The 25,085-nt window shown below is 41.2% G+C and overlaps 2 protein-coding genes across 4 annotated transcripts in view; one reads left to right on the top strand and one right to left on the bottom strand.

Annotated features, from left to right (window-relative positions):
* Positions 1-15,694, top strand: part of PGPEP1L (pyroglutamyl-peptidase I like) — a 28,071-nt gene extending 12,377 nt beyond the window's left edge. Inside the window, exons 3-5 of the mRNA XM_037911088.2 lie at positions 3,242-3,358; positions 5,805-6,034; positions 14,534-15,694. Coding sequence (XP_037767016.2) covers positions 3,242-3,358; positions 5,805-6,034; positions 14,534-14,543 — 357 coding nt within the window. The 3' untranslated portion in view covers positions 14,544-15,694. The remainder of the gene's footprint in view (positions 1-3,241; positions 3,359-5,804; positions 6,035-14,533) is intronic.
* Positions 9,929-25,085, bottom strand: part of IGF1R (insulin like growth factor 1 receptor) — a 278,513-nt gene continuing 263,356 nt past the window's right edge. For all 3 annotated transcript variants that reach the window (XM_007053524.4, XM_037910757.1, XM_037910758.1), the window contains exon 21: positions 9,929-17,560. In XM_007053524.4, coding sequence (XP_007053586.2) covers positions 17,194-17,560 — 367 coding nt within the window. In that variant the 3' untranslated portion in view covers positions 9,929-17,193. The remainder of the gene's footprint in view (positions 17,561-25,085) is intronic.

Consider the following 25,085-nt stretch of genomic DNA (forward strand, 5'->3'; position numbering starts at 1 on the left):
TGATTCCGGGACCCAGCCTATCCCTTGCGCCCCTGGCTCATGAAGCCATTCACTGGCCACCTCAACAACACAAGGAAAGATTCCACTCACGGCTCAGCAGGCGCAGAATGACTCTTGAATGTGCTTTTGCTAGATTTAACCATTGTAAGGAAAAACGCATGCAGACGCTTACCTGAGGTCCCTTCCCCTTCACTGGGCTCATCCGTGCTCACCTGGAGGGACTGGCTAGACTGGGGCAGTCTCAAACAGGTCCTGGCTCGTGATATGGCTGGAGCCTCCTGCCGTGTCTCTTCCTCCACCTCACTGTTCACAGCAGGAGTCTCTGTCTGGGGCTCCTCAGAGGTATCCACGGTGCTGTGCTGAGGGTGTCTCCACCAAGTAGGACGTGCAGTTTGTTGTAATAGTGGCTGGTCTCTGGCTCAGCACGAGATCGATCGGTCTCCCTGGCCTGGTGGTACGCCTAGCCAAGTTCCTTTGCTTTCACGCAGCACTGTTGCTGATCCCTGTCATGCCCCTTTGCCTGCCTCCCCCACGCAATCTGCTCATAGATGTCCTCGTTACTATGGCTGGTCCATAGCTGCACCTGCACAGCTTCCTCTCACCACAGGCCCAGGAGATCCAATACCTCCTATCTACTCCTGGGGCAGGATTGCATGGAGCCAGCATGGTTGGCTGAACGGTTACACAGAAAAAGGAAGAGGGGCTAGGTGTGCTTGCCACTCTGGGCAATCAGGAAAAGGCATTTTAAAAACAAGCAGGAGGTTTGAAAGGAGGCGTGGGGACAGCTTCCAGTCTCCATGACTCCAGGGCAGTGGAGTTTACAACTGAGACCAGTGCGGTTAATGTTGCAGGGAATGTGGCATTCTGGGACAGCTGCTGGAGGACTGTTGGGGTCGACACAGGTCATACAACGCCTACACTAGCACTGCACTAACCTCATTAGGTTGACCATGGCTCCGCACCGTTTGAGGAGGTGGTTTTATTGCATTGCCATGACAGGATGTGTACGTCATCCAGAGAAATTTGAGCGTAGAATCATGCACAGATAGGTTGACGAAAAGCGGCTTACGTCAACCTAAATCTGTAATGTAGATCAGCCCAAATAAAAATAATAATATTAAATTATTTAGGATCTAACAGAGATTGTATCTTCCTTTCTGTCCCTGATGCAGCCTTCAGCACTTTGCGGCTAATCAGAATTCCTCCTGTATAAACTACGGGCCAAATTCACCCCTGCGTGTGTCGCCATTGATAGAGATGGGCAATACCAGGAATGAATTTGGCCTAGTCAGTTACAATTCAAACTCAGAGTTCAAGAGGTGAATGACAGCAGCAGCTTTAACGTTTATTTTTGGTCCCTATGTCCTACAGAGAAGTTACAATCAGTCACATTACCAAGGCCTTGCAGTTAAAAGAGGAAAAAATCTCATTAAATATTCAAACTAAATATGCTTTAAAATATAAAATGCTAATCGTAAATTGGCTCGGGTTTTATGTTTTTGGAAGCAGAGACACAGCACTGCATTCTTAAGCAAAGATGATGCAACGGCCTCTCAAAGACTGTCAGTGCCCAGAGGAAAAAAGGCTGGCAGTGTTCTCCAAATGTGTTTACTTCCCCACAGGCATTGTTTCCTTGCTCGTGTCACATAGTTTATTGAGCACAGCTAATCAATGTTTCCGCTGACAAGAAAATTGGAACAGTTTATTTAGGAAGCCAGTGTTCAAGGGCAAATTTCCCAGTCCACAGAGTTTAGACCTGGGCTCCTTCCATGCAAGCGTCCCTAGTGAGAAACAGGTCCGCTTTCCCTTAAAGGCACCCGGGATGTGCTCCTTCCCCAGTACACACCTACTTTCCCACCAGACCCTTCCCTAACACACACCAGATTCCTTCTGCAGATGCCTGCTTCCCACAGCAGATCTACCTCATGGCTTACCAACCACTCCCCTGCTCCCTTGCCCTTAAGCCCTACTGTCCTGACCAGAATCCCCCCATGATTCATCCGTTAACCATTGGAACAACTTACCAAGGATCATGGTGGACTCTCCAGCAGTGGCAATTTTTAAATCAAGATTGATGTTTTGCTAAAATACATGCTTCTGCTTCCAACAGGAATTAATTCAGGGAAGTCCTATGGCCTGCGTAGTACAGGAAGTCAGACTGGATAATCATAAAGGTCCCTTCCGCCCTTATAACCTATGAATCCTTATGAATCTTCTGGATGCCCCTTTCAGTGATGATTCCCTCATTTTGTCTTCTGAGGGTGGTTGGCTCGTCCCTCCTCCAATCTGGCTTTTTAGATGGTGGCATTATTTATCCCACCCCAAACCCAGAGCAAGAAACCAAATTCTTCAGGGAAAGCATGGGGGTTCATGTCTTTTATAGGCAAAGCAAGAGGAGAATCCCATCCCAGTAAGTAGCATTTCCCTGTATTGAGGAACCCCCTAGGGCAGCTAGGCAGATGTTCCACAGTACAGGGAAAACTTGTCCATTACAGCTGGGGTTCCTTGCACTGATGAAATCACCAAGCCTGAAATAAGTAATCAAACAATAAATATGGCCACCTCTCACAGCCTATTTGATTACAACTCCCTGCTGTTAATAAAATGAAGCTGCATATAAACCAGGGATATTTCCCACTGTCAACCCTTTTCCTTGTCAAGAGTGTGGAAATTCCTCTTTGTCCAAAGCACCTAAAACTAGAATGAGCCCTAGAAAACAGCATAAGGGTGCATGCTGCCTTGGCAGAAATTGAACTAGGTATCCTCATGGAAATTTTCTATGATGCATGTCTCAGCAGAAGTGTAAGTTTGGCTCTTGAGTCCTTTGACAGGACAGTGTTAGTTATATCAAGGTTTATAAAACATTTTTCATAAGGTGGACATCTTGAGAGAGACACTGTCTCACGGACAACTTTCCTAGCATTGATTGTGTGAACCATCTCCCTTCCCCCTGATAATCAAACATCTCTTTGGCAAAAAAGCAATGGCTTACCTGAAAAAGTGATGACAGGAAAATATTTGACATATTTTAGCTTCTTTTAAAGTGATTTAGCCACTGGAAACAAGGAGAAAAACTAACAACATGTGACCAGCCATCTCTATGGACTATTTGGAAACTGCTAGGGTAGCTATGTTGCATTGCAATGTACTCTCTGAATTGGACTGAAGTCTGATTTTTCACATCACCCTTTGAGACAATCTAATGCTTTTACAAGCCTGTGTTGCTTCTTTCTACATACAGGAGATGTCCAAGTTAGGCCTTGGTGAAAACATAGACCTACACATCATGCAACTGCCAGTGGCTTACCGAAAAGCAAAGGAGCTTGTCTGCAAGATATGGGGGACTCTTCAACCACTAGTGAGTGATCATTATATAGTTGAATTCTTTCGGTTAAATTAAAATTGAACCAAATAATACAGTCTCTGTTCAGAAGGTGGATATAGCTTGTGCACTAGATATAGTCAGAAAATAATCAGGATAGAAAAGGAGGATAGAACTCCTGAGTGTGTGCCGAGAAGTAGGGTAGATGGACCAGAGAAACCTATTCGAACGTTAAAAATCTCTCCCTCTTTTCAGCACACAAAACAAAGGGTAATATCTTTCAACCACCTTAAGTGATAGTGAGCAATGGAATGTAAGTTTGTCCCTCTCAGAGGGACAAAATGGACAATCAGGTCTTTGAAGGACAATGCTGTGGAGTGTTTTCATAGTACAGCCACCAAGAATGTTAGTGCCAATGATTCTCTATATTTTTCATTCTGTGAACCACTTCATCAGAGACAGAGCCCTTACATGATCTCACTTTCTTCTCCCAACCTCCTACTGAGTGAAACAATATGAGAATCATTCTGTGGACCATCACCAAAGACTTCATGAGCCACTGGTGATCTACACCACTGGAAATAGTGATGCTTATAACCTTCATGAGGAGGGCCTTTCCCAAAAGAAGTCATTCAGTTGCTAGAATGGCTCCTGGCAGCTCTTAACAAGGATCTGATGGAGAGGGAAAGGGCAATTAGACAATCACCCAAAAGTTAGCCAGACCATGGATGGACTCAATGCCTGTTTATGAGGAGTGTGAACTGTAACAGAGGTAGCTGAATGTGTGAACAAAGCCAATGTAGCTCTGGGCAAAGAGCAAAAGGGGTGAAATGCTGGACTCTGTGACAGTAACTAAATTAAGCTCAGAAAAACAAACATGGAAAAATACATGGGGAGATTTTGGATGCACATCTGAGAAAGCATGGGTGTTGGAGGAATATTTCTCTCCTGTATCTAGTGTAGATGGGGTGGTGCAGAGATACAGAACTCCTTTGGTTCCTTCACAGCAATCAGATGACAGCTGAAGGAGCCCTTTACGTGCCAAACAAACATCTATAGTACCCAGTCATCTATCTAGGTTCTTAGATGACGCTCATCATCAGGGCACAAGTGTGTAGCCTTCTAAGATAGGATGACTGCTAACCATTTACTCACTACATATCAGTGTAAGAAATCTACCACATGAATGTTTAAGAAGTTTAAAAGGAACAGCTATTATTCAAGAGGTGAATGTACGCTCCTTAGATACATTTTGGGCAACTGTTCAATATGGTTTTTACTGAATCCCCATAAAAAAAAATCTTCCTCTTATAAAAGGAAACGAGATCAACACAGAATGTCAGGCTTTTTAACAATGTTTTTGTGGAATAAATTTGAATCAGTTGTATACATATCACCGCTAGGAAAAAATATTTACACTTTTTAAAAAAAAATTTAGAAAACAAAAAATAGTTCATTATTGAATCTTGGGGTATTACATGGACTGGTAAAGTTGTAATTTTTTTTATAGTTATGAAATGTCTATTTTACCACACTAAGGCACGTTCCTTTCAGTAGGCAAATTTTTAAACCAGGAGCACTTAATGAGAATTAGGAACATAAATAACTTCTGCCTAATAGAGATGCATTTATCTGGTATCAAGTGATTAAATGGAACTTAGATATAATGATGAGCATGGTATAAAATATATATGGTGCTTAACTATAAAATAAATAGTCCTGACCTACAACCCATTGATAAACACAGATTTGGGGCTAAATCTTGCAATCCTTGTACATCCAAAACTTTTTATTTAATGAAGTTTTGGGTGTGCAAGAAACTCAGGATTTAAGCTCTAAAAGAAGAAATATAGCTGAAGTACAGGAAGTATCTCTTATTGCAGCATTTTCATCCAATAGAGTATTTGTCATTTTAAAATGAGGCTTTTAAAAAAATTCTTCTTTGCTTAACTGGGAAAACTACTTATTTGGAATAAGAAGCTGCTGACTTTGATAGCTTGATTAAGAGGATTCTTTGTCCTGAGGGCAACATCATCTAGAGTGGGTCTTTAAAATCTCCCCAAAAGTGTTACACAATGTGTATGTCAGACAGGATTGGGGAGGTGCAGTTTAAAGTATCAACTAAAGCTTTATGATGAAAATTGGTGCAACTTAATGCACATACTAATGAGGGAATAGTTTAGCTTTTAACAATGGCGCTATATCCAGAACAGTGGAAAGAACCGCTGTAAGTTACAAAAGAATGCTGCATGTATCCTTGTGCTGGATTCCTGATCTGGCTAGATAAAACAAACAAAAGTCCAATTTTGTTCTACATTACAAAGGGTTATCTAAGTTTTCTGTAAAGAGGAGCTATAAGCAAGACACTCCACCTTGGAGCTGGTATTTCATAAACTGCTTGGCGCTATTGCACTGGATGTTTTTAAAAACAGGTCTGTCATTTTCATTTCCTGTTATTCACTCTGGTGGGGGCAAAAAACAGCTTACTGTTCACATTGGACTCGCTTCATCCTCCAAAGCGATCATCATCCTTGAACAGTGTGGGAAGAACAAAGGCTACAAAGAGATGGATGTTTGTGGTTTTTGCCCAGAAGATGGCTGTTGTCTGTTAGATGGCCCAGAAAGGATTGAGTCTACAATTAATATGAAAACTCTCTGGAAAAACATTTCGGTGGAAGGGATTGATGTCATCTTTTCCAGAGATGCAGGAAGGTAAACACATTATTAGTGGGAGAGGAAATTAAAGCAGCTCATTTCACCTTCAAGAATCATTACAAGGACTTGCTCCCCCACCAATACATATATCTACTTAAAGTTAACAGTCACAGGCGTGAAAAGGACACGAGGGACTGAAAATTTAGACTGAAGATTTGCACAAAAAGTAAGGCCAATAGAAATGTTTCCTTAAATTTGTAAATTCCAGTAGAAACGATTTTTAAAACAAAATATGACAGTGACTCAAATTTTTCAGCACTGTGCAAGATAATGAGAAAGTGATTCTGACTAGCCACTGACTTCAATCCACTTTCATTGTCCAAACGGAGCGAGAGAAGCACAAAAGGTGAACGAGCAGCCTTCAGAGTAAACAAATTCATTTTGAAACTTTTTTTCTTTAAAAAAAAGGTGTCTATGGCAACTAACAATTTTTTTAATGTGATTCTTTAACCAATCTTTAAAACAACAAAAACCAGGATTCTTGAAGGTCAAAATTAGTTTGTTTTTATTTTCAGACTGTTTGGGTCTCGGAGTGATGTGATATAAGAAAAGGGAAGAATTTATCCAGCAAGTATCTTACACATACAACATTTTTTGAAATTGTGCTACTTTTATGTAGGGGGGCGGGAAGTGGGGCTATAGAGAGAGAGAGAGAGAGAGAGAGAGAGAGAGAGAGAGAGAGAGAGAGAGTGTGTGTGTGTGTGTGTGTGTGTGTGTGTGTGTACACACACACACACAGTTGGGTAATTTTCCAATCTAATTTAGTTTATGAGATCTCACAAAACAACGCATGTATAAGGATTTTTATTTTGCAGTAGCTATTGAGTGGATGTCCATCAAATCAAGCCAACACTCAAGGGATGTTTGTTTCTCAACTGTTTTGGGGTTTTTTTAAATTTCCATTTTTTCTAATACAAAGCACATAAACCAAATCTGGCTTAACTGCTTAAACTGTGTTTAATTAAATAGAAGTTTAGCTTTCCTTAATTCTGCTTTTTTTTTTTAAATGTCATAGGTACATCTGTGATTATACCTATTATACCTCTCTGTATTATGGTAATGGAAGAGCAGCTTTTATACATGTGCCGCCATTATCCAAATTGGTAACAGCAGACTTTCTAGGAAGAGCACTACAAATAATTATCTTAGAGATGTTAAAGCAGTGTGGGGAAAAGAATGAATAAAAAGGATGGTTTACAGAAAACAAGGCAAGTTTCTCAGAATACAGTAAAATTATTTTACCTTCCTCTGAGGCAACCCTTAAGATTTAAAAAAAAAAAAAACCCAAAAATTACATAGCATGGGAGGGGGGAATTAAAATATGTTCTAAAATCCTACAATAACTTTACTTTAGCCATTTTTTCATTACATAAAAAACTTGAAAGTAAAACAAATTACAAACAAAGGAAGAAATGTAAACAATCTTTTAGGGGAACACCAGTGATTGGTGATTTATCTTGCTAATGGTAACAAATTTACTTCTGATTTAGGATACAAGGAAAAGTCTCAAGAAAATGGTATTTAAAAGGCTACCTTGCCCAAACCCCAAAGACTTGGGAAATGAAATGTCAAGATACAAAGTGCTTTAAAAAGCACGTTGAAAGTTTGTTCCTGGTGTCAGATATGCAGATAGACTTCGTACAGCTTACATAAAAAAACTGAGGTGATGTGCATGATTACAACCATACAAAATTACAACTTCATATACACACAAGGGAGAATTTTTCCCCTGAAGCCCAGAAGAATAGATCAGCCATACAAAAGCTCTCATTTGTGGATGAAAATCACACGCAATGCTCCCATCTTGTGGACCTTTAAAATCACCGCCTCCCCCCCCCACCACACACACACGCACAGCAGTTTACCTTTATGTGCCAAACTACTGTCCCCTCCTCAAAAACTCACAAAGCTTTTCAGCAGTGACCCTTGCATTTGCTTTCAGGATGCATTAGCAGGAACCACCTTTGAAAGGCTTAGTCAGTGTGTTTTTAGGGAGAGAGCTGTCTTTTGGCACAAAGGAGATGGTATCACTTCCTGCTGGTATTGTGTGCCTGCGCATCAAAGCAGACTCTAAACTTCTTCTGATGAATTAGGGATTACAACCGAAAATGGATTTTTCCAATTTGGCAACAACAACCACCACCGTTATTAAACTGGATTTCAATCACAAGAAAAGAACACTTACCCTATGCTCTAGGTGTCCCTGCTGTAAATGAAAAAGGCAATCCTTATACACAGTATAGCATGGGGGAAGAGATTTTGAGGTCAGATGGTCCCAGGCCATTCAGGGCTTTATAGATCAAAACCCAACAGCTTACATTCCCACAGGAAGGGCAACTCATGGAGCACCAGGGCTGCATGCGTTGTCATGGCAGACAATCCCATTTAAAAAGCAAGCTGCTGCATTCCACTCTAGTTTCAGCTTCTGGATGGATTTAAAGGGGTCATTTCTCAAGACAAGCATTGCTGGAATCCAGTTTCACACCAGATCATGGTAAGACGATCTGCACGCAAGAGGAAAGAATGACCTCTTAGCCACATGGATGGAAAGAGGAGTCTTGGTCATTGCTGCCGTTAGATCATCAAAAGCAGCTGGAAATCAAAGCAGATCCCTTGGTAACCAACAGTGACATGCTTTCAGCCAAATCCTTTCACTGCTCTCATCCATGTCTCACTCACAGCCAAACACGTTAAAATACACTTCCATACCACACTCTCTGGACTGGACGGGACAGAGGCATGAAGTAGGGTGTCACTGTTGCACTCAAAGCAGCTCAGCCCATATTCTCCTTGGTAACCTCACGAATGGCTTCACATACATGCTGAATAAGAGGGGAGACCAACCAGCCATGACATACCCTTCAAGAAACAGCCATTGGGGCAGGAGAGGAATCACCCAACTGGACCCTCTGGGATTTCTCCAAAGAAAAGATATAGAAACAACCTAAAAGCAGGCCAGCCCTCTCAGCCGGTACCATATCAACACCTCCTCAGTGACAAAGACAGCAGATAGATGTATCAGCACAGAGAGCTGATGTTTATCCAACTCCAAGCTATGATTATCATGCCATTAAATGCAGTGTCTGTGTTGTAAACCCTGAATTACAAGGGTCAAATGAGTCAAAAGCATGAAGATACCAACAGCTGTCTTGCCATAACCTTTTTCATAGTCTTAGTAGAAAATGCACTTAGGTACTGGTTGATAATTAGACTGCCAGTGTCTAGAGATGGCTTTGAGCAGTGGCTGAACATATGCTTCCTTCAAAGAAATCAGCATCTTGCCTCCTTCAAAGGAGCCTACAACCTCCACAAATAAAGGACTCAAAGTCTTTTGGGGCTTCAACAATCAAGCTCAGTGACGCTGTCTGGAACTCGAACAGGGAAGGCCTAGCACTTAGACGCTAAACCAGGGATCGGCAACTTTTGGCATGAGGCCTGGGACGGTTTGTTTAGCAGCAGCGACCGCAGGTTCAGCCAATCGCAGATCCCACTGCCGCGGTTCACTGTTCCAGGCCAACGGGGGTTGTGCGAAGCGGCGCAGGCCGAGGGATGCATTGGCCGCCCTTCCCACAGACCCCATTGGCCTGGAATGGTGAACTGCGGCAAGGGAGCCGCAATCGGCCGAACCTGCAGGTAAACAAACCGTCCCGGCCCACCAGTGGATTTCCCTGGCGGGCTGCATGCCAAAGGTTGCCGATGCCTGCACTAAACAGATGTGATACCTTAAATAAAAATAAAATAAAATAAAATATAATAAAATAAACCCCACCAGAAAAACTGTAGGGGGCAGGCTATCAAATGTAGGAGAGGTGGAATTTTTAGTTTTCTGGGACTATACTTTCTTTGCTTAAGTTTGGGCTAGCAAATAACAAAAATCAGAAGACAGACAAATGCATACAGAATTCTTTTATTTAACTTAAATCATGTAGTACTGTAACTACTAGAAAAAAGCAGAGTAAGAGAAACTAAAGGAGCCTTAGCTTCAGCCATTCAAAATAGACAAAGTTTCCTTTTTTTCATAATGTAAAGAATCCGGAGTATATCGCAATAACAGGAATAAATTCTTACAACAGAATATACAAAAACATTTTGAAATTTTTTATCATCTACTGATTCATTTTAATATAAACACAGGAATTTCTTTAGGAATAATTTATACACAGCAAGTCTTTTTTAATGTAATAAATTGGCCATGTTATTACTGTTTTAATTTTTTTTTTTAAAAAAGCTTTTTTAAACAAGAAAACTTGATAAATGTTGTATTTGCAAATGCATCAGTTCCATAGCGCTTTCTAGTTTTGTTTTTGTCCCAGAGGTAGACAAACTCTGGCCAATCCTTTCAACTCAAACCTCACTGGTTTAGAAAACAGAAAGATAATTCTCAAAGGCATCTAAACCATCCATAACCTTCAAAAGGTAGGGGAGGGGAAATGTTCAGTCTAATTTGGGGGGAGAAGGGGAAAGAAAGATCTTCGGTATTCTTACTTAAATAAAAATAAATAGGGACCCTTCCTTGTTCATCTCAACAAAGTTCTAATGATGCTAGATATCTACATAACTTGTATAGGCTGCACAAAACCATCGGATTTGAAGTGATAAGAAATCTGTAAACATAGTTTTCTTTTATTCAATGATAACTTTGAAAACTGCCTTTCATCATGCTGTCTATTACGCAGTCACATCCTTCAACCCTGGCAACAATAAGAAAAACCGGTACTGAATAACACAACTAAGACTGCTTAGCAGCAATACCTATTCTGTTTCCGTAACCAATGAGGTTCTTTCAATCCATTAACTGCACTATACAGTAAAGTGAAATGACCAGTTAAGATGATCCCACCCAAACCAGAGGGTTCTGGAAGACCAGGATACTGAAGATACAGAACATTTTCCCAAACTCTTTATTTAATTTATTTACTGCACACTGGGACACAAAGCTTGGGGGGAAAGGGATGAACCATGAGTTGGACAAGTTAATGATCCTTTTTGGCATATTGTAAAGCTAGCTAGTAAACTGGTACCATCAAAAAAAAACCCTGATCATATACAAACATACACACACACACACACGGACACAGGAAAGTGCCTTTAAATTATTTTATAGGCATTTATAAACTACAAACATTTTATAAAATTATTCTATGTATTATTCTTCCATGTACTTACAAAATGCAATGAAACATTTAATTAGTTCTTGTAAACCAGATCTTCGTCAACTGACTACCCGTAATCTACTGGACTTAAAAGCCCTATTGAAAATGCTAATGGATTACTAATTAACATAATGCATACAAAAAAGATGACCATTCGCACATGCACACGTACTATCGATAGTCATATGGTACTTGCAAAACACACTGACTGAGAGTTGATGCACAGCAATTCATATTGACCAATGACCTCTGTAAACCTCCTGGTAATGAATTTACCTCCACAGCTGGGAAATTAAGAGGTTTATTTACAAGTACCAAATGATTAGAATGATGATGCCTGAGCCTTGATGCTGTCCCACATACCAAGCTCTGGAACGATCGCAAACTTCTGCCAAGCCCCGTGCCTGTGTGAATATGTATTTCCATCCTTTGTTCTCATCTCTCCTCACGACCATTCTCAATTCCAGCTGACCCGGTTGAGTTTCTTAAAAGCACAAACAAGTAATTTAAATGCCTTTACTCAGAACCACTGGTCTTCTGGACCGAGGGACTCGCTGAGCCCCTGACTACCCACAGTTCTGTATCTTCAGCACCTCTGGCAATTAATGTTTAATCTACATCATCCTTTATTTGTAATTACTGTTTGCATCAACTACATAGAGTAGACCTGCAATATCTGGCTTTCACTGGTTAATAAGGAGTGGATCTCTTGCACTTTCCCCCATTGTTGCTTAGCCCAGTGATTAAATACATTGTTGACAAACAAAATAAAAAGAGTAACAGAAGAAAGTGTTACTTCTACTACTGGAATGAAAAGGGTTTTTAAAATATACATATATGTATACCAACAACAGGAGCGTCATTCATTTAGGCTTGGGTTGTACTTAACACCCCTCAGCAGTTCCCAGAGGATCTAATAGCAGTTCCATCTGGTGACCAGTCATCCTGGGCAAACTGGGCTTTTTATTGACACCAACAGGAGCATCAGTGCAAACACATCTAGAGTCATACATCACTTAGAACCAGCTTTAAAGAACGGAGGCATCACACCGAGAAAGAGGCTTGGTGGAACATGTGCTGGCCTCAAGTTTTGCATCATACTCGGCTTCTGTGTCTAGTCTATTACCCCAACAAAAAGAATATCATATTTAGTATCAAGCATGTGATACTTCTGTATTTATACAATAGTCACCTTCCTCTGCAACCAAACCACCTTCTGTACCACTGAAAGATTTAATGATGACAAAGTCAGATGAGAAGAATGGCCCACATACTTAAACTTTCTTGCTCCCTTAGTGATGCCAGTTTGTTACTGATATCTTGGTACCGTTTGTCAGAACGCTTGTTTTGTGGATTGGGTGGGTTTTTGTTTTTTTAATCAATCATGCTCAGAAATGGGATTACTACAGTTTTAGTCAAACACAGCAGAAGTTCTAAATTCTCCATATCAGCAAGCCAGTGGTCTCTCAGGAAAAGGAAGCATAATTCGCCATTTTATGCCAATATCAAGCCGTTAATTCTCCATTGTTCACATACACAATGTTATTTACTGTTAAAGGGAGATCTGCATGAAAAACCCAGGCAGATAAAGCTATTCAGAATGCACAAAAAACAACAACAAAATGCTGTAGAAACCAACATGGAATTAGGCTAGAATTGTGAGCAGAGAATAGAATGGTACTTGCGAAGGTGGTTTGGTCCAAGAGAACTGACTTTGTCATCACATGTGCATACTTCGTTTAGTCACATGACTGCCTCTCATTTAAGTGCTTTTGAAATGTTTATCACGATGGGGTACTATATTGTTAGTGTTTTTTCCTAATATATTTTTTAAACCACCTATATAACAATTAAAAAAAAAACCCAAAAACATTAACTTGGACAGTTTTAACAAAACCCTCATAGCCAGCTGAAAGATCTGAGGATCTCCAGTTGTGGAAATCAGTATGTGCAAGAGAGAGGAGCAGTCACTACACCAAAAGGTCACTGTCAAATTAGGGAAATTAAAAAACAAAAAGGAAACCCAGTCAATCTGAAATGTTGTTGGCTTTTTCTGGTGTTAGGGAGAAACGCTCCCTCCAAAGACAAACTCTGTCGTACTTAACCGCACCACTGTATAGTCAAGAGGCCATGTACATCTCAAAGTATCCAAGCGCCACATTATTCAGATACCACAGCTAACACCTGCATGAACAGCTGCCAGAATCAGAAAAAAAGAGAAACCTTATACATTGTGTTAATGGCGGGCTTGTGTTATGTTAGTACTGTATGCTTGTAAACCAGGTAAGCACTGTCAGAGGGAAGTCAGAATTTGACGGCTGGTCCATCAGAATCCAGAGTGATGAAGTATGTGTAGGGAGGGGGTTGGGAGGGACTGGATTTCTCCTGGCACATTCAAATTTCCCATTTAACATGTAGTTTTGAGCAATCAGGGCTCTTGCCAAACAGAAGTAGCAAATGTAAAGACCCCACGTTGTCAACGCAGTCTAGTGTTATCAGGTAGCCTGTGATATTTTTGCCCTGTTTGACTTGGTCAAGACAGCAATGCTACTGCTGTATGCTCCAAGTTCCTTTTAGGTGCTGATTCAGTCAAATGTCCTTTTGGTGCTTGTGGCATCTGAGAAAAACTGGCAAGAATGACTTAGCCCCACTCTTAAGGATTAACCAAAAGGCCGTTTATTTCATTTTAACAACCCTGGACTTTCAAATATGGTAAACAATTGGCTTCCATAATGAATTTGATCAAATACCATCATTCAATCCCCCTACAGCTGTCAGCTCTCTCCCAGCTCAGCAGAACATACAGCGATTTGCTGAACTGTGACTGGCAACGTCAGGGCATTTCACAGCTTCCGAGACTCCTTGAAGAATGGTGGTCTTAGGTCAAACGATTCTCAGGTGTGTCTCCTCCCCTCCCCACAACATAAATCTTAAAAATGCTACCAAAAAAGGGCAAACTGCTATAAAATAACATGAGAACCCTCTGAAGTGACCCTTTGGGAAAAGTAGCGACCGCTTCTCTCCAAAACCTAGAGTATGTGGTTTGTAGAGTGAGTGAGAAGTTACCAGTATCAACGGCATTTCTATCGGCTGCTGAGAAATGTGAGATGTATTTTTTTTATATATACACATATAAAAAAATAAGAGTGAGGTAGATAAATGTTTGAAAAAAATCAAAAACTGTCCCCCTGTCATACTTGAAAACCCTTATCTCAGTATTTAAATTTATTATGGGGCATCTCTACAGTGATTTAAACTGATATCACAAAAATAAATAAAAAAATCCTACATAGAATACCTTCTTAATTAACTTGTTTTTTTTTTTTTTGTCTTTTCTTTAAAGGGAAAAATAACTATGGGACAGAGGCAAGAGAAGATAGTGGGACCTAAAACTACACAAGCAAAAAGCACTACAAACATTTTTTTTTTTAATCTCCAGTCACAACGAGCAATCAGTATATTTTAATTCTTTGTTCTTACTCAAAAAAAGTTAACATTTCCATCCCAGAACAACCTCTTTACTGCCATCATTTGGTTGGATCAGTGCTAAACAAGGGGTTAGATGCTATAACTAACTTTAGATGAGCAACTGTTATGGCTCCTTTATTTTAGACTTACATCATGGCCCCCACCACACCCTCCTTAAACCCTGCCTCCTTGCCCACCACATTCAGAAAGCTTCCTCTGCCAAACAAGCAAGCTACTATTCTCTTTTGTGCTGAAGTTTGGTCTATGGTCTGAGCAACAAGCTTGTATTTGTACACGTTTCCACAGCTGCTGCATTTAACTGTTTGCTAGCAAACCTGGTGGCCCCCACCCACTTGAGGGCACACTCATCCTCCCTGCATGATCTCCACAGCATGCTATCATCGAGGTTGCTGGCAAATCGGGGGAGGAGGGGGATGGGATCTTGAACAAGGTGCAGCCCAGAAATGTGGCCTTTCAACATCTTCTAATGAGAAGACCTAGTAGCTGAGGTCTGCTAGATCAGAGCGTTGAATGGCCATCTACATAAAAACGCCTGGCACGGACAGCTCAACTGATGTAGACTAGACACAGCTGTTGTTCATGGGATGGAAGGGTTAAAATATTCATTTTAAAAAATAGAGACCCAAAAGCCTGGTGTCCGCTGTTGTACCCAACAATTAAAAAAATATATATATATGCGTGTGTCACAACCAAAATAAGAGGCAAAGGAAGGAGTGGGGTCCGACTCTTGTACAATGATGAATAGGAACACTGAACAAGAATGTACTCAATAGGTAACCTTTTTTTTTCTGACCTGAGTTTGTATCGTGCCTTGCACTGTAACAGACTCGCGTGCTGCATGGGCAGAGGTTAGCGGAGGGAGGGAGGGTGTGGTTAAAACCACCACTACCACAGCACCACTGGAGTGCTACTGGTTAATTACCCCTTCTCCCCCAGTCCCTTCAACAGCTCTGTATCCCACACAGCCAAGATGTTGTAAAACAACTAATGGGGAAAAAAAAAAAAAAGGAGGAAATGTATTTATAAAAAGCCATTACACAGTTCATGGCAAATCATGTTACAGGGATCAATTACTAGGAAGAAGGAAGTAAAAGTTACACACTATAGTACAAAGCATAAGAAATTTGTTGGAGTGGGGGGAAGGGAAGGAGGGCAGACCTGAAGGTTTTCATAGATTAAATCCACAAAGATAAAGAACAAAAAAAATAGCAGCTTTTTTCTGTACAGACATATAGATGAGTATCTGAACCGTAAAAAAGTTATAAAAGTGACACAAAAGACAATGTGTATGCAAATGATCCATGGTCTAACATAGAACTGCAAGACCCTTCAAGAAGTCTTAACCCTTCGAGAAGTCTAATAACAGAGAGAAAAGGTCAACAAAGCGTCGTATACTTGAATCCGTTACCGCTTTTTTGTCTTCTCCAATTTTTGTTTCGACACGTGTTTTCCTGCTAGCCTGAGAAGGAGGGCAGGCTGCAATGATGGAGATCCCTTCCGGTTCATTTCAGGCTGGTTTGCTGTTTTTGGCGTGCGGTCGACTTTTTGCACGAAGTATATATAGAGTGTACGAGAGAGAGAGACAGAGTGTGTGTATGTGTGTGTGATATTTGGCTCACCACTGCCAGTTTTGTCCAGAATTCTTGGTGGGGGAGGGTGGGTGGGGGGAGGGCTGTTTCTAAACCCTGCCCCCCTTTCCTCTCCATCATGAGAAAACAAATCACGTTTTGTCCAGTTGAAAAAAAGATCTAGACAATCTGATTTTTTTAAAATACCAGTGTATGATTGAATGGAGTGTATTGGTCAGTATCTCTTTTAAATGGAGCAGTTGATTACTGTGCTCCTTCCAAGCCTACAAAAACAAACACCCCCCCCCACCCCACGAAACAAAACCACCACCACCCCAAAAAAGTTCAGTTTTTTGGCAAAATTTGGCAGCGTTGAAAATGGTAACAACCTTGGATGAATGATGGCCCTTTTTTAATTCTTTTATGTGTTCCTAAAAAGGTTAGAGTAACATTAAAAATCCAGTCTTTTTTTCTTTTCTTCTTTCTGTCTTTATAAAGACCTACAGTGTTAAGCAGGTGCTTGCAAGGGCTAACAGGGAGCCACCTGGCCTGCAATTTCTTTGATCTGATAAAAGTGCTGTATGGTTGAACTTGCACGCAGATATGTTTCCCATTATGAAGCAGAAAGAAAGAGAGAGAGAGAGAGAGAGAAAGAGAAGAGACACATCAGATCTCAAGTTTTCTGTTGCTATTAAGTGTTAACATTAGAGTTTTAAAAGGCTGACTGTGTGCCCCACTGAACGGAGTCCTTTACTGAAATAAACATCTGCTTGCATATTGAACAAAGAAAAACTAACGTGTTTACTGAAAAGAGGATTCTCCCATGTGCAGCTATGGCAGTTCTGAAGATCCACTGAGGTACAGTAGGCTTTTGAATATATTTTCTTTTCTTTCTTTCTTCCCCCAATGTGTGTGTGTGTGTTTGTGAGATTCTGGGTTTTAAGGATCAGCAGGCCGAAGACTGGGGCAAAGGTAAGGCCCGTTCGTTCTTGCGTCCCCCGTTCATGTGTGCGTACGGCTGTCTCTCCTCAAAGCTGGCCCGCAGCACCACCACGCCTGGGCCGTTCTCAGCTTTATGTCCTGAGTGCTTGTCAGTGGGTTGGAGGGTGGAGGAGGGATCTAAAGGAATGCTCTCCATGTTTTCAGTCTCCAGATCGAGTTCCTCGGTGTCTGGAGGCTTGTTCTCTTCACTGTAGAAGAAGGAGACCTCTTTGAATCCTGGATCCAGCTCATCCTTAATGCTGCTGATTATTTCCAGGAAGGAGGGCCTCATCTTGGGGTTGTACTGCCAGCACATCCGCATCAACTCAAACCTGGAATGAAAAAAGGAAAAAAAAACCCACCATAAAAACAAAAAAATCCTAGCAAAATAATACGCATATGCAATTTGATATATTTACATAAGTCCTTTCTGAACCCTGAAATACACTCCATTCTGACTTTTCACACTGCAGCCACACAATGCTTCTACATCCTGCCATTACACAGGTTCCATTGCTTAATTGCACTGAACAAAAGTATTCATAATATGAAATACAACACCAAGAGTACAAGTCTCCTAAAACCAGAAATACCCTCGGTGGAGTTACAACCTGGCTCCCCCCCGCCCCAGTTTCGAATTGACAAGTTTGAATATGCTATAGGATACAGGAGCGATTCAGGCAGATTATTTGCACCAAAGTTATGAAGAACATAGTTTACTAAATTGTAAAGGCCAGAAAGGACCACTGTAATTGTCTAGTCTGCCCTCCTGAACACCACAGGCCACTGACATGTCAGCCAGTAATTCCTGCATAGAGTCCAATAAATGATGATTGAATTAGAGCATATATTTAGAGAAACATTCAATCCTGATTAAAGGAAGAATGAGGAAGAAATCACCTAAAATGGACAGAGAAGCTAAACAGACTGACGTCTTTTTGCAGGACGTCTTTACGTCTTTCACTGCACAGTGTTTTCCCAAATATGCACTCCTTTTTGCAGTGCTTATCTGAATCGTCTCCAATTTTTCAATACTTTTTGTACGTTATGGACACCAGTAGCACTCTCATCAATACCATATATCACCTCTCCACCTCTACTCAACGTTCTCCTGTTTCATTCAAAGACGGCTGGTCCTCTTTGCCACAACATCACACAGAGATCACATTCAGTCAATTAACTACTTCGACTAGTTGGTACTTTTCAGAGTCAACGCTTTCTCACATATAATCCCCTGTCTCGTAAGTCTGGCCTTCAATAAAAAAAAAAAAGAAAAAAGAAAAAGAAAAACCATACCATGTCAAACTCCTGGAAAGCAAAAAGGTGACACCATGTTTTCTGAGAGAGAGAACCATCACCTTGAATGCCTTGTAAATTTGAATGTTGCAACCCAGTTTGCTTTAAACTCTCAATTGATTTTTACTTTTAGCCAGCGATGCAGTAATATTTTACAGCTCACCTGTTTTAATACATCTGTGACAGCATCCCACACTGGCAAAACAAAACCACAGGATGCAACAGCAACACACGTATAATGAAAATAGCATTTTTTTATGACATTGCAAGACTGGATATTCCTCTCAGATCAGTCTGCACTTTGAATGCAACACAACTCAGTATTTCGCCCTCACAGATCACCCATCTCCTTGCAACACTCAAACATGCACTCATGCAAAATTAAGGTCTACCCTAATGGATTACAGAATTTATAGATAGCCCCCAATGGTTTGGGGGTGACTACTCATACTAATACCAACATAGATTTCAACTATGCTCATTAAACAGCCTAAGCCTCTTAAAACAAGACTATCCTCAGAGATCTGACTTATTTAAATAAAACTTTAGACTTGTAACATGGATTTTCCCAGATCATATAGTCAGCATTCTATTCCCCAAATTATGTTGTCTATAGGCTTTGATCAATATGTAAAACATCCCCAAGTTAATGAAGGATTAAAGAGAAATAAATCAGATGTCCAAGAAGGCATTTAACCCTCTGCAAGCTTGGTTCACACCTACTCCTGACAAAAGCAAGTAAAATCAAATTGAAATGCCTGTAAAAGTGTTCCCTGTTATATAGGTTCAATATCAGAGTCATCTGGGCTAAGGAGAATCCACTTTTGAAATACATTACCAAAGTAACTATTTCCGAGGAAATACATTTTGATTTTTAAAGAGACAAACACTGTTGAGTTAAAAAAGCCTCACCACTGACTCTGGCTCCTTCATGCCAGAGCAGCATAAACAGGCTCTTAAACCCCCACATCTGGGCAGGGACTACTTCCCAGCATGGACACTACGGAAGACAGTCAGAGGGTGCGTCCCGAGGAACCCCTCACAAGCAGCATGCTGGAGGTGGGAGGGTATATTGAGATGTGACCACAGCAAACAGTACTGTGGAGATTCCAGACAGTGCTGCGGCCCATAGGACAGCCCAGGGAGGCTCCATAATTTAGAAGGGCCCCAACGTTTGTCTAACTTATGCTAGGATGTTCTCCGGTCTCCAGAGCAGCCCAGGATTGGGACAGTACAAAGGTGACTTAAAGCCACTGTAATCCTCAATACCCCAGTAACTCTAATTAACCCCAATGGAAGAATTTCCAGCATCCAGTTTACTTTTCACAATTTACTGTTTATTTTTTGCAGTATATTCTGCATGCAAGGAAAACAGACTAGCTAGTTTCACTTTCTAGTTCTCATGCACTCACTCATGTCTTCACCCAGGATTTTCTGCACTATTACCTTCAAAGTCATGGGTACATACTTCCAAAAAGAAACAAAATCAACACTCAGTAAATCTGCTTCTTGTCAGCAAGGAAGAGAGACAGAATTATTGTTATTTTTACTTGTGGGAGGCACTGATACTACGGAGAAAAGAAACAGATAAGCGAGATAGCATGCTGCCATGTTTGGGGGGAATGTTTAAATCCAAACAAAAATGATCTTCACTGAAATGTTTCTTTCAGCTACAAACACATTTCTGTTGGGTACAATTTGATATTATCAAGAACAAAAATCAACTACCTGATTATGACCGTTTAACATGTAAAGACTAAAAGTAATCTAGAAAAACAATCTGTAGCACGAAAAATCAAATAAACTGCTAGCCGCTGCATCACAACGTACATGTATACGTACAAAAACGTTTTTTTTTATTTTTAAAACCTTTATATTTAGATTGAAGTCAACCTATAAAAATGTGTCTTCCCCTCCCTACAAAAGAAGAGAAAGTCTGTGACACACACACTATCTATATCTAGACACACACACACACAAATATATAAAATCCATTTCTGATACTTCATTGCTGTTTTCTCTCCGGCTGACTGCTATGTTCCTGAATAGAAGCATCAGCTGGGGCCAAGAACACTGGATATTCACTGGCTCAGAGCCCTGCGGCCTAGGGGCAATGCTAAGGAGATGCCACAAGCAGTGAAGTAATCCATGTGACATCAGCACAAACAAGAACATGTGATGTTTCTTTTAAGCCATTCCAGAATCAAAAACCTTAAGAGTACTTCCCATAAAAGGAAGGGTTTTTTTTTCTTTTCTTCTTTTTTACTCTGTGGGATTGGAGGCCTTGTTTACACCATCTCAATAAGAAAACTTTCCAGTAGACAATTGGAAGAATTTACGGACGGATAAAACTCTCTTTTTATTTTAAAATACCTGAGGGATGGCAAGCCAGACCTGGGAAATTACAGCAATCACCAAGCAGCAGAATATTGAGTGTCCTTGAAATGAATTTTCCACTTTCTACTTACACAGAAATGCAGCAAAAGTCATTGTACTTTCTGCACTGGGGCATTAAATAGATAAATTGCTAGAAAAGCCATATTCCTTTTTAATATTTTGAGCGACTACGAGAGACCATAATTAACTCAATATATATTTGTAATATGCATCAGAGTTGATTCCTTACAACTGGGTCTCATGACAGCTAGGAACTTAGAAGGAAGAGTAAGGGCTGTTACTATCTTGCTGCCCACTACATCCGCTAAAAAGCAGGAATGACCTCTGTATTTGTCTTAAGCGGTGCACGCGGTAGCTCCTGGCTTTAAAATGAGCCGTAACCACAGACAAAGCAAAAATCAGAACTGTTTAAACTGGCTGGTAATCTAAGCTACAGATGAGGGAAGCCAGTGTTCAAAGCATTCTTGCTTCAAACACAGAATTCTCCCTCCTGCCTCAACTAAACTAACTTTTAAAATCCCAGCGGGAACACACTAGGAGCTTTAACAGTAACAAAATTCCTTGATGTACACAGTTGCAGTGTGACGCGCAGCGCACTGCTATTACAACTGCAGTATATAAGATGCTACTTACGTGGCAAAAGGAGGAAAAGCAGCAACACATCTCCTAGGTTATTACTGATGTCCAGCTCCCGTGTCCTATTGTATGGTCAAATGTGTGACATTATGGAAAATATACCTTCACCCTCATACCCAAACAAGTACAACCACCTAAAAATGTCATTTCTTTGGCACTTAGTTCCTTTTCAAATACTTTCCACTTCTCTGAACGCTAATGCAACTGCCTAATGCCACCCAACAAGGTCTGTCTTTGAATGGGCACAAGGGAAAACCCCACTGCAAAATAAAATTTGTCACATTCTTCAAGTGTCCTTTCTTTCTGATCCATCTAGAAGTTAATGACTCTCTACTGATAGAAGGTAGCAAAGCACAGCAACATACAAGCATAACATCCACACAAGATGGAACCTCAGAACCTTTGACACTGCAGTGTGTGTGGCGGGGGTGGGGGGGTCTAAGAGAAATAGCCCTGAGCATTGCTCACATGTACTGCTGTGTTTCCGTAATCTGGATAGTTAATGTAGTAGATTATTAACCAGCGAGGGTCGTGGTGGTTTTTCCTGTGTAGCATTTTACCCTCTCCATCCTTTGGGGGGAGCTTTTGTACTACACTGTGCTCCAATTTACCCCAAAGGGTAAACATGTAGGTTGCCTCCTCAGACATCAGCCACCCACCATTTTATTTTAGCTGCTTTCAAAACAGACACATTTGGAGAAGGAGGCCCCACGGCTACAAAGGTGTGTCTTGCGGTACATTTATACTGCCTCATTCCTAGCTCCCCTTCCGGGCTTGCCATGTACACTATGCTAAGCGCAAGAAGTGTACTGACTTTCCTGCAGCAAACTGACTTAGCTTCCTGGACACCTTGAACTGAATATTAAAATACCTTCCATCGACAGGCAGACCGAATTACGGTTGATGCATCTCTGTGGTGGCTGCACTCTAACAATTCCCAGTGGGGCTGACGTGCCAGGGGAACACAATGCTTTGCAAGAAAAACCTTCCAGTCTTAAGGGTCAAAACCAGAGAGAAAAACATCATCACACTTATCCCCCTCCACCAAAAAAAGGAACTTCCCACATTTGATATAGGTCTTCATAGAATGTTTGCCAACAATTGCCTTGCATAAACGGAGGATGTGCAATGAGAGTAGCACCGAATTCCAGGGCCATCTGTGCCTTAGAACAATGCCCAGAAATGTACTTTCCAAGGATTTTCTTCTTCCTGACATACCCATTGATGACCAGAAACAGGCTATACAGCAGTGGTTCTCAAACTTTTGTATTGGTGACCCCTTTCACACAGTAAGCCTTTGAGTGCACCTCTCCTTATAAATGAAAACACTTTTTTATATTTAACACTATTATAAATACTGTAGGCGAAGCAGGGTTTGGGGGTGGAGGCTGACAGCTCGCAACCCCCCACCTAATAACCTCACAACCCCCTGAGGGTCATGACCCCCAGTTTGAGAACCCCTGATATACAGGGAGGAATAAAGGTGGGGGAAGAGAGATCTCTGCATACTGACCACTGCTGTGTGTGTACCCATAGAGATATAAAAGGAAGAGCTCACTAATTGGAGTGGTTGTGGTCAGGCTTGTGGAGAGAAATTTGGGGCTCCAGTACATCATATTCACTGGGACCCTACCCTCTCCCATTTCGCTTTATTTACACAGATGTTAAAAGACATTTTGGGAGCCCCTCCGACCACAGGGCTGATGTACCACTGTCCTCTCTTTCCTCCCCACTCATCAGCCCTGGCTGTGATCCCCAGACGTTGTTTGGTGATACAGTTTTACAACATCTCACGTTGATGGGCTGCCGTGTAGGCAAGAGAGGGGATGTGAAGAACTGGCTCAGCAAGGAGTTAGCAACTCTGAATAGGCTCACTGACAGCCAAGCAAATGTCTGCGTGTAGAGCTGAGTTAGGGCACATCTCTGGTGCTTTCACGTGGATTTGACCAGAATGGGGAGTCTGTTGAACAGGGCAGGCTGCGAGGGAGGGTGGGGCAAGTCACTGAAGCTTCAAGAGTTAAAAGCACTTTTAATTTTCTGCCTCTTAGAAGATGCAGAGGCACTTTATGCACAATCCAATCTATGAAGCATCACTCACCCATCCGTCCCTGCCAGGGGACGGAAGGGGAGAACTGGCAGGATAGATTCTATTTTCCCTCTCCCCCTGGAGAAGAGGAGGTGTCAGTTGGAGGGATGGGGGGAGAGATTTTCCCACCACAGTATATTTAAGCCCGCCTCATTGCGCTGGGGGGGATAGAATAGATAACCTATTATGGTCCCTTCCAGCCCTATGCTTCTATAATTTCTATTCATATGCCAGGTTAATGAGGAATTTCTAAAGCTAAATCCCTTGCCAAGTTCATTCCCATTGTACAACTTGCTTTCCTAGGGCTGCCTGAAACAAGATCACCTTACCTAGGTCCCTCCACATGCCCAGCCCCTGCTGTATAATTCCCATAATGTCAAGCATAATTTCAAAGCCATCTGACTGCCAGAAATTCTCCACAGAATCATGGAAGGGAAAGAATGTGAGATGGGGGCGTCATATGGCAGTCAGACCTCCTCCTTCCACTGCCCACGGCCCATCCTCCTTCAACAACAAAACACTGACTGTCATCTGAAACCAAAGCAAGTCCTCCAGCCAGAGGCTCTTTTCCTAAGAATCCCAAGCAGCTGATGCCCTTAAGTGATTGCATCCCTTCCGTGGGCCTCCAACAAATTTCAATAACTGCAAGACGCAGCATTTCCTGCCAGAAAGCTAGTTTGGGAAGCATATCAAAGTAGTAAAAGACTGAACAACTGAAACTACTGTACACAAAACCCAGCAGAAGTATTTTAACAATGTAAAGCGAAAGGCTGAAGCCTGTTGTAGCTGTAGACACTCTGGAGCAATGAGACTTGATTAAACACTGATAATAGGACTGGATAAAGCTATTTGGACATTTCTTTCTCTTTATGCTTACAGGAAAGGCAATTGTGAAGGGAGGAGAAAATGTTGACCTCAATGCAATGAGTGCTATCAACTGTGGTAATAGGTCCAGAGCTGCTCTGGGAAGAAGAATTATTGCATTATTTTATCTGCATGCTGAATTAGGAAGCTTGGATTCCAAAGGGTTAATTCACAATTTATTTCAGCCGCCCCAAACTCCTGCTTTTCTCTTTTTATATCCAACCACATTATTTTAAATCAAACAGAAAAGTTTAAGAAAGACGACTCGGATAATCTCCCCAAACAGAAACATTTATTTTACACAATTTATATTTCCTGGGATATAGAAAACAAGCGTTTTTTAGCAGCTTATTTGAGAACCTAAGTTTAGCTAATGTGGGATTCTTACTACTAGCAAAGTTACTTTAAGGCACATGTTCAGTTTACAGGGACAGTTCAAATAGAAACTAGCACTGCTAGAGCATTTTAACAATCCTTCATTCTGCCTTTATAGTTGCTTATTTGGATTTAGATGGGAGAAAAGAGAGGAGAAAGGAGGTTACATAGAAGGGACATGTTAAATATACTTGGCTCAAAAC

This window comes from Chelonia mydas, chromosome 10 (genome assembly GCF_015237465.2).
Source record: "Chelonia mydas isolate rCheMyd1 chromosome 10, rCheMyd1.pri.v2, whole genome shotgun sequence".
NCBI lineage: Eukaryota > Metazoa > Chordata > Testudines > Cheloniidae > Chelonia > Chelonia mydas.